Genomic DNA, 10,659 nt, shown 5'->3' on the forward strand with positions numbered 1-10,659 from the left:
ACTGTCACTGTATGTGACTGGATGCTGCTGACAGACGTGGTACTGCAGTGCTACACAGCAGCATTCATTTGCCTTTGCAAGGTAGCAGAGATGGTTACCATCCCTGTTGCATCATCTGCCATGCCATTGTAAATTGGCGATGAGATGACGGTTATTGCTGCTGTCATGGGTGCCCCTGGCTGGCCTTGCTGAGGTCGGCTGGGGGCGCATGGACAAAAATGGGAATGACTCCCCAGGTCATTCCCTTCTTTATGTTTTGTCTAAAAAATAGAGTCAGTCCTGCCTAGAAATGCAAAGCGTACTAGAGAACCAGAAGCACAGCCGCTCCGTGTCAAGCCCCAGAATCTGTAGAAATGATGAGCTGCATGCCATTCTAGAGGTGCCTCTGCACAACCTCACCGTTGCTTCCCTCCTTCCCCAACCCTCCTGGGCTACTGTGGCAGTGTCCTCCATTTGTGTGATGAAGTATAAAGAAGCTGGAATAAGAATCACTGGCTTTTCAGTGAAGATAAAATGAGGGAGGAAGCCAGCCTGCTATGAATAGTTCAGGCAGGACATTAAAGGGTGGCGAGGGAGAGGAGTCCAGCCTCCCCCTGCTATGATAGTTACGTAGTACAGAATCTTTCTTTAGACATGAAGGGAGGGGGCTGATAGAGCTCAGCCTCCAGTTGCTATGATGAAGACAGTTACTAGCCGTTCTACCATCTGCCGGGATGACCGGGAGTCATTCCCATTTTACCCAGCGCCCCGCCGACCTCTCCGAGGCCAGCCAGGAGCACTCACGGGCTGATGATGAAGACGATATCGGTCAATATTGTACCATCTGCCACCGGAAAGAGAATGCTGGTGTTCAGCGCTGCAGCACCCCGTCGACCAGCAGCATGCAGTAGACATAGGGTGACATTGAAAAAGGGAGAAACGTTTTTTCCCCTTTTCTTTTCGGGGGGGGGAAGGGTGTAAATTGACGACATATACCCTGAAACCCCGGAAAATGTTTTGACCCTTCAGCCATTGGAGCTCAGCCAAAATGCAAATGCTTTTCGGAGACTGCGGGACTGTGTGGATAGCTGGAGTCCTCAGTACCCAACCTTCTCCCTCATGAGCGTCCCATTTGATTCTTTGGCTTCCGTTACGCTTGTACACAGCACTGTGTCTGTGGCTCTGTCTATCATAGCCTGGAGATTTTTCCAATGTGCTTATGTCATTTCACTCTTCTGTAAGGAGACTCTGATGGAACAGATTTGTCTCCCCATATCAGCAATCACCACTTTCCAGTATTCGCTGGTACGTCTATGTGGAGCTCTTTTGGATTTTGGACTGCATCACCACCCGTGCTATACAGAGTCCCCGCTGGGCAAACAGGAAGAGAAATTCAAAAGTTCGTGGGCTTTTCCTGTCTAAACCTGGCCAGTTCATCCGAGTTCAGATTGCTTTCCAGAGCGGTCACAATGGTGCACTGTGGGATACCACCCGGAGGCCAATACCGTCGATTTGCGGCCACACTAACCCTAATCCAACATGGCAATACCAATTTCAGCGCTACTCCTCTCATTGGGGAGGAGTACAGAACCTGGTTTAAAGAGCCCTTTATATTGATATAAAGGGCCTCATTGTGTGGACAGGTGCAGGGTTAAATCTGTTTAACGCTGCTAAATTCGGTTTAAACGCGTAATGTAGACCAGGCCTTACAACTGTTACGAACCCTAATCCTGCAATTGAGTGCTTAAAGGCAAACTACTGCATTTGCCAAGAGACTGACTTCCACTGGATTGGGGCTGTATGTTTTAATGATTAATAATTTGTAAAATACAGGGCCGCCCAGAAGGGGGGACAAGTGGGGCAATTTGCTCCAAGCCCCACAGGGGCCCCGCAAGCTGCTCCGGGTTTTCGGCAGCACTTCCGCGGCGGGCCCTTCACTTGCTCTGGGTCTTTGGCGGCGGGACCTTCAGTGCAGTGAAAGACTTGGAGCGAGTGAAGGACCCGCTGCTGAAGTGCTGCCCGGTGAGTACAAGCGCCGGAGAGGGGGGAAAAAAGCCGCAATCAGCGGCACTTACTTAGGCTGCTCTACTGCCGCCACTTCATTCTTTGATGGCAATTTGGCGGTGGGTTCTTCCCTCCAAGAGGGACCGGCTGCTGAATTGCTGCCAAAAACCCGGCCCTGCCCCAGGCCCCCTGAATCCTCTGGGTGACCCTGGTAAAATAAAGTTTTGTGTTTACAAGACCCCAACCAAAAATGGCATGATGTGGTTCAAACATAAAATAAAACTAGTCCCTACGCCACAGTGCTTGAAGCAATGGCACTGCGCCTGCAATGAGATGCACAGATAGACACTTGCTTCCCTGAAGAGGAGCCCCAGTGAACTCAATTCTCCATTCTGACAAATGTATGATAGGCAATAATGTACTTAACATGTACTTTGGTAAGTGGTGTCATGGTGGAACCCAAAAGAGTCTAATCATAGAAAAAAAAAAAATAAGCAGGAAAAAATTACAAACATTTTCCTCCAACGAAAATGGTACCATACTCTGAACTTGGTATGTCTGAGGTACACAATCTCTTCTTTAATATGCATCTGTCATTAAAAAAGAAAAAGTTAATGAAGATACTGTAGCTAACTAGAGAGAGAAACAATCCAAGTGGACATACTGCACAGGTAGGAACAGGTGTTCTGCTGTGCTGAGTTTCTGCTCGGCATAGCAGAGGGAGATTGCTATACTGCCCTGCTTCTCTGCCTGGCTCCAGAATAGGTTAGAGCAGCCTGAGAGCTGTTCTAATGTTTGCAAAATGGCAATATTCCCCTAAAGCAACAAACAGCCAGAGTTCAGTGTGCTCCAGTTGTATCCCCAACATGCGCACACACACACACACTCACCCCTTCCCTCTCACCCCCACACTGGTGTCTCCAGAAAGGGTTGCATAGGCGTCAGCTGTGTCAGCTCTGTACCCTTTGGGAGTTTCTTTACATTAGGAGAATTATCAATATGGGAAATAGGGCCAGATTCCATCCCCGCTGCACCAAAGTGAATAAGGCCTAGTATCAGTATTAGTTCTAAGGACAATGGGATTTCATTATCTTTACTACTGAGTCTTGCTTATATTAACATTTCTGTGCTGCATTGCATTGTAATGCATATTTCAATCCCCTCTGATGCAATAAATAAAGCATTTAAGCACCCAGTTACCAACTCTCATAATTCTAATCACAAGTCTTGTCGTATTTGGCCTTTAAGGAAAAGTCCCAGCTCCTAGAGTCAGGTTATTACATGACTCTCATTTTTAAAAGGGAGTACGTTTCTAGCCCTCATGGAGAAAAGCTTGAAAATGTGAACCTTAAAGAGTCTAAAAACTTCAAAGGCAAATAAAACAAAAAAGCCTCCATATCTACTATTGTTAAAATCTCGTGATTTTGAATGATTGGAGTTGGCAGGACTGCATCCTTGGTGGTCCATCTTCTATTTAATAGTACTGCAATACTGTACACATCATTTCAGTGTGTGTTCTTTTTTCCCCAGGTCCTGAGAGTAGTCCTCCTGCAAGCCCCGTCCCAGCTTGCTCACAACAGCAAGTCATCCAGCATAATACCATTACAACTTCCTCTTCCGTCAGCGATGTCGTAGGAAGCTCCACCCTCAGTCAGCTTGCCAGTCATAGAACAGACATGAACCCAATTCTTTAAAACGGATTGGTCAGAAACTGCTATGGGAGAGTGGTAGCGTAATCGAATGTCCTTTCTGTTAAGGACATTTTCAACACTAACTCAGCCTGGAAGACTCCTCAGTCCTTGGAAGACTCCGGCTTTCATTTTTATAGTTATTAAAATATGCCTTTTATACTTAGTTACAAAAAGGGAGTTATGCAATTAATATGCTATCAGCTTGGGAAATGCTTTGGTGCTTTCTCCAATTTTTTGGTACCAGTTACTTGTTTATAAACGGAAATGTTTCTGTACATAGTTGTGTTTCCTTCTTACCAGTCTTGCCCGAGGCCTCAAAATCATGGAGTTTTGTTAAATGGCAGCTTCTTAGCCAAAGTCACACATAAGTAACTAGGAATAATTAGGCTATATAGATATTCAGGGAGTCTGGTGATAGCACATGAGAAAGCGAGTTAGCTTTGCAATATCATCAGAACCCCACTATGTATTCAGAACCTCTTTCAGAGAAAAGAAGGGTTTTATAATACATGGATATCAGAACAAATTCAAACCCAGGTAATATGCCCTCTTGTGTTGCTTTCCTCTTTCATTTCCCTATTGTCCCTCTTCTACTTAAATTCTCTCTTTTGTCCTTCAATTGTCCTTGCATCTTCCCTCTCTAAACTCTGTGGCTCTTTCTCCTTCACGCTCCCCCCGTCTTCGCATTTCAAGTCTCTCTTCTTTTTTCTTCTGAGAATACTAATGAAGAAGAAAAGACTTCATACCCAACCAATATTCCCCTCCCACTTCCCTATGGAAAAAAACCTGTTGGCATGGTCACTGCTTTCAATAGCCCTTCACCCACAGCTGGGCTGCACTGAACTTTTGCTTTTTAAAAAAAGAAATATGCAGGAGTTTAATGCTCCTGATTTAGTGTTTTAATAAACAGTGAAAGTAGTTTAGCCCTAGGTGATGCATGATTGAAAGCCAGCTGTGCTGGTGCTAGGGGGAAGGAGCCTTGCACGCTTCTGTTGTAAATGTCCATGGCAGAGTACAAGGATAGCAAATCATACCTGTTTATTACAACGGGTTTTTTACACTGCCAACTGTTAATGTAGAAAAGCCATGTAGTATATAATAATTCAGAAAGGTTCTAGTCACTAAATCAGTGACATTGTTTCATCATCAGCTGCTAATAGCCTAAGATTTATATTTCATTTATAGCCCATTAAATCAGTTTGACCAGTGAGGAATAGGTTACTGTTAACTACCAGGAAAAGACCAGTTCTTCACAGCTGATCTTTTAAACATATGTGGGACGGATCCTTAGCTGGCATTGATCAGTGTAGCTCCATTCATGTAAATGATGCTATTATGCTAATTTAACTAGCTGAGGCTCAGTCCCAGTATGACATTAAAGCACTTTTTAGCTGCTGTATGCTCCAAGAATGCTGTAAAGCCTGCTATATGCTGTGGATGAAATTTACCCTATGCGGAAGGCCAAGAAAAGGCCGAGGCACTTTTAACAGTCTAATTAAGCCCAATTTTAAATGCTTAGACCTTGTAGGCCTTGTACTGGCCCTCTGCACAGAGGTGACTTTTATCCTGAGATAGTACCAGTCACATATGGGAAATCAACTATTAAGAGCACTGTAGATAACAGCCAGTTAGTTATATTAGCAGCAAAGAATCCTGTGGCACCTTATAGACTATCACGTTTTGGAGCATGAGTTTTTGTGGGTGAATACCCACTTCGCTGGATGAAAGCTCATGCTCCAAAATGTCTGTCAGTCTATAAGGTGCCACAGGATCCTTTGCTGCTTTTACAGATCCAGACTAACATGGCTACCCCTCTGATACTTAGTTATATTATTTTTCAGTATGTTTGGACCTGATTCTGCTCCCACTGAAATCAGTGGCAAAAATCCCATTGACTTCAATCAGAGCAGGACCAGGCTCTTACTCTGTTGTGATAAACGTTTGTGACTGCATTTTATAAAAAACAAATGCTAATTAACGTTACTCCTGGCAAATACTCTACTGATAAACACTCTTCATTCTCAAGCTGAGTTGTTTTCCTCAAAGGTCATTTCATTGTTTTCAGAGGAATAATAGTTTTTTAAAAGGTGTTTTTTATTTAAAGAAACAACCAAATAAATGAAGGCCTTTCCCCTCCCCCCCCATGAAGCACTGTAGTGATTAGAGCCCATTGTGGAAGGGAAAGCAATCTCTAAGGATCATGAATCATCATTTCTGAATTAGTTTTTATCTTGGTAACTCAGTTAACTTTTTATCAGTATTCTTTAACAACTCTCTTTCCATTTATGCAAATATTTTTGGAAGAAGAATTTTGAGTGTACAGTATAAATCATGACTTGATTATATAGTCTAAGAACCAAAACAATTAAGAAAAAAACAAATATAAAGGATTTTCTATTATATTTTAGCAAACATATACTTTTTAAATGTTTTAAATATTGAATCTGTAATTCATTTTTTAAATCCAATTGTAATGGTTTTGCTTCTTCATTGCTACTAGGGAAACTTTTGTTCAAATATACAGCTTTAAACATAAAGTTCCAGTTGAAGCTCCATTATAAAAAACAGGAGGTATTATCGGTCCAAATTTCATGCCTCACCATCAATCCCTGCCCACAAAAATGCCATCATAGTGTTAATTTAGTTTTATCTTTTTTTTTTGCATGGATAGCACTTAAATACATTATAAAAGACCTGTTGATAATATTAGAAACACAAATGAGCTACACTGCACTAGAATTAAGATTTGGTTTTACTTTTGTTCAGACTCAGCTGAAATATTTAGCTGTTAAACTGAAAGCCTCTACAGTAAAAAAAAAAAAAAAAAAAATCTTGCCTGAGTTTTATTAAATCCAGCAACTTGACAGTTTGGCTGATGTGTATTATATATAGCTCAATTATGTCTTTTTTTAATGCTAACTGGGCAAGCCAACCATGCATTTGCCTAAATGTGTAATTATAATTAACTGTCTCCTCGCTATATTATTGGCCTATAGGTATAATTGTTATTAGTGATGTGGAAATAAGTAAAGGATGAAAGCTATTTGCTATTGCTTGTTGTAACTCTTAAGTGCAAGATTCACAGGCAAAAACAACATGCAGCATATTGATATTAGGTATATCAGTAAGAGGACCAACCATACTGCCTATCTTTCATTGCTAAACAAATGAGCTTCCATCATGCTTAAAATATACTTGCTTTTTGGAGGACTGACTCTGTGGCCTTTATTTGGGCAAGTAGTCCTTACAAGTCATCTCACTGGAGACTTTGATGTGTAAGAGCTGCAGGAACGGGGCCTATGTCTTCTCCGGACAACATCTCCTGTTTAGCAGAAGCAGCTTGTTTTTAAGTTCTGGTATTCTAAATCCATTTTCTGTGCTGTTTCATGTAAGGATAAATTCTAGTTTTCCCTGGGCTACTACTGGAGACTGATATGTGCTACACCTGTCTTTCTTCAACCTATTGCAGCTGTCATCAAAGTCACTGCCAGTGAGCTAAATGGCTCCCCAGCCTTATTTCATGGGAGTTAACAGTACAGATGGATTATCCTGGCCACGTTTCTCATTCAAAATGAAGCATCCACATGTTAAACATTTCTATGTACAGCATCACTCACTGTGTGACATTGAAAGAGAGTATGTTGGAAATCCCAGCGATGGATGAATGCAATACTTTCCCAAAAGTGCTGTGTTGTGATTCAAACATTTCGTCCCTCAAGTCAATTTATGCAAGCCATATTCATAACACTGCCTGTGGGAGACAACTAGTTTGTGTGCTATCATGTTGTGTTTCTAGGACAATGAGGAGGAGGAGGATGTAGAGAATTTCTTGCTGTTTGGAGTTAATTCATGCAGTATAACTAAATGTATGCAGCCCATGTTCTGAATAGTGGAAAGTCAATGATTCAATTTCAGGTGATTACTTGCCTCAGTATATATGGATTTTAGCATGTTAACTGATCTTGTCCTGTTAACTAACAAAACCAGCTGTAACTGTTGTCAAAAACCTGTCTTTGGGGGGATTTGTATTTTTTTAAGCAACAATATTAAGTGTTTGAAACAACCTTTTAGTTAGCATAGAGTGTGCTTTTTAGCAGCTAACAACACATTTTTTTAAAAAAAAGTATATAGTGAATTTATGAAAATTCATGAGGACCAAAGCAAAACTTAAACAGGAATCTATTAATGTAGTATTCACATAGAATTTTATAAAGTATTTATTAATAAATGTTATTTTAACACATTCCATTTGAACAGTATTCTTGTATGGAATCTGGTTTTTTTTTTAAAGTTACAATATTAGTTTTGCAATAAACTACTCTAGGTGTGTGTGTATCGTAATCTTTTAGGGTCTCGAGCGGAAGTCGTCCATCTAAGATGGAAAGGTTTGCTGAGGTCTATTGTACAGAAATTCCTAGGATTAATTGTTTTCTTTAAAGCAGCATTTGCTTTTTGTAACAACAAAAGTTATGAACTTACATTTGTTTCCTCTTTTTTTGAAAATGCTGTTCTCTCATTTTAGAAAGCACAGGTAAGCTAAAGGGAAATAATACATAAAACTGGAAAGCCTGTCTTTACTAGGATGATTATATATATATCACCAATGGAGATCTAATGCCATTCTTGCTTCTTTTCTAATATTACATAGTGAGTTGCACTATACTGCCTTACCATTTCCTCTTCTGTCTTTTACTAAGCAGTATTGAGTAGCTTAGTGTAGACCATTGAAGCTCCATTATATATCAGATAAAATTATTGGAGGGGGAAGAAAAACTATTTTAATTTGTATAAATAAAAACTGAACAGTGCCTATAAAACAAAACCAGTTACGACTAATTAATATCTCAGTTCTACATTTCAGTTATTTATATTATTTTACAATTGCACTTTAGCTCTCGCTCTCTCTTTCTCGCTCTCCCTTATTGAATCATTTAAACGTTTGCACCAGATACATTTATATGCTTTCCCTGTTGGCATATCTACCGTTTGTCAGACCCACCCAAATGGAGGACGGCTAAGAGAAGCTGAGTGCAGCCAATCTGCAATATGACTTAGACTTTACACCTTCTTCATGATGGCATATAAATGTTTTATTATGCAAAGTAGGTGAGGCAGCATCAAAGATATATTTACATATAGTTTATCTCGTCCTGAGAATCAAAGTGTCCTGTATACTGTATGGCAGGAGACTGGCTCTTTTGTGCATTATACTGCCCTTTGACTGTTGTCCAGCCCATGGTAGCTATATTGAGCTGCAGCGACAACAATGGCCATACAATGTGCTTGAATTTTAAGTCCATAAAATAGAATGTTGCCCCGTAACTTAATAGGGGACAGCACCTTTAAAATAAAAAAAAGACTAAAACCTAAGAACAAACAAAAGGAATAAAAATCTCCCTTGGAAAAAATCTCATTCATCTGAAGTAGTCACCAAAGATGATAACATTTGTGTTCACGTGTGACTGCTTCCTACTGCTTGTGGTTATCTGGTTTTTATCACCAGCTTTATGCTTGGAGCTAAATTGCTTCACAGGGCTTGTTTTCTTTTCTGTGAGTCTTCCATACCTTTCAAAACTACTTTTCAGCAAACTTTAAAGACAATGTAAGGCCGAAATGTCAGTGTGGGCTAAAAGATTAATTCTCTACATGGGAAGTCCAATCCCTTTCCAAAGTTTTCCTTGGCTAGGAATCAATAATTATGATCAGTTGTAGTTAGACCAATGTGTAATATCTGGTATACAGGATCTGTAGGCCCTGTCTTAATGCAAGCTAAACATTGCTTATGTTAAGTTTCATGATGTGGAACCATTTCAAAACCTTTGTATTATTTTATAATGTCGCGTTGGCCTTTTGTCACATCTCTAAACAAAATATTATCCTCTGAGTCTGCTTCACACATTGAAAATTGTAGCTTTCCAGCAATTGCAAGAAAAATAACAAGAAAAGGGGAAAACCAGTGTTGATAGTAAAGGGAAATTTTGAGGGGAAATGGATTTTCCATCCCTCTCTCCCTGGAGCCTGCTAAAAGATCCCTGGCAGGGACAACTTTTACCACAGCTCAGAAAGATACTTCTGAAAGGCATACCATTTCTGCAGCCCTTCCTCAGGCAAAATTCAGTGATTTTGATTGCCTGAGTAAGAACTTCAGGATTGGGACCTGGGTATTTCCCAATCCATATTCATAGGCTTCCCCTCCATATATTGCTCAATTTAAACACTGATCAGTTGCTCCTTTTAAATATAGTTTCTGTACAGGAACATTGATTTTTAAAGAAACTTTTAGCACTGCTTGGAGTAAGCCTAAACTATGGAAGTCTATAGATATATATTAAAAAAAAAAAAAAAAGGTGCTGTCACTTTAAGTTTTGGGCTTGAGGTTGTTTGTATTGTACTAAAGGTTTTGTGTTTGTTTTATTCTGTAAAGTAACCACCTTCCTCACTGGAAGGAGAGAAATTTTTTTTTTTTTTTTTGGTACATAAGTGTAAATACGTGCTGCGGCATTTAATATGTTTAATTTTATGTTACGCTTTTTGTTGCGTCCTGAACACATTTATTGTTACAAATAGACAATGCGTTCATTGAAGCTGTTCAACTAGTTCAGATTTTTACATCTCTTTCTAGCTAGAAGAGACAAGATTTTGTGCATTTGTACAAATGTTAATATCACTGCAATTCCAATATAATAAAGCACTCAAATGCAAACACTGCCTCGAGTGTTGCTGCATCCATTTGTATGAGCGAGGAAGGCAATGGGTGGTGGGGGTGACAGCGTGGGAGGCATCAGAAGATAACCTGCCTGAAAATAGGCTAAACTGGTCAGCAGAGCATTTATTTCTTACCTTTCTCAGCGTGGAGCTATTGAAGGATGCAAGTCTGCAACATGCTGAGCCCCTCATCATTTACTGACGTCAGTGGAAGAAATTAATCCCTGTGGAGAGGCCCAGCATAAGTCTGACATTGCATGTAAGCCCTGTGTGGGATTCA

The 10,659-nt window shown here is 40.3% G+C and overlaps 1 protein-coding gene across 4 annotated transcripts in view; it reads left to right on the top strand.

Moving 5' to 3' along the window:
- The window catches only part of CREB5 (cAMP responsive element binding protein 5), a 359,760-nt gene extending 349,379 nt beyond the window's left edge, over positions 1–10,381 (top strand). For 3 of the 4 annotated variants that reach the window (XM_032773790.1, XM_032773791.2, XM_032773793.1), the window contains one exon: positions 3,514–4,338. In XM_032773790.1, coding sequence (XP_032629681.1) covers positions 3,514–3,677 — 164 coding nt within the window. In that variant the 3' untranslated portion in view covers positions 3,678–4,338. Of the gene's footprint in view, positions 1–3,513 lie in introns of all 4 variants that reach the window. The other variant, XM_032773789.2, reaches the window with a different exon arrangement.
- The last annotated feature ends 278 nt before the right edge of the window (positions 10,382–10,659 follow it).

Source organism: Chelonoidis abingdonii, chromosome 2 (assembly GCF_003597395.2).
Source record: "Chelonoidis abingdonii isolate Lonesome George chromosome 2, CheloAbing_2.0, whole genome shotgun sequence".
NCBI classification, from domain to species: domain Eukaryota; kingdom Metazoa; phylum Chordata; order Testudines; family Testudinidae; genus Chelonoidis; species Chelonoidis abingdonii.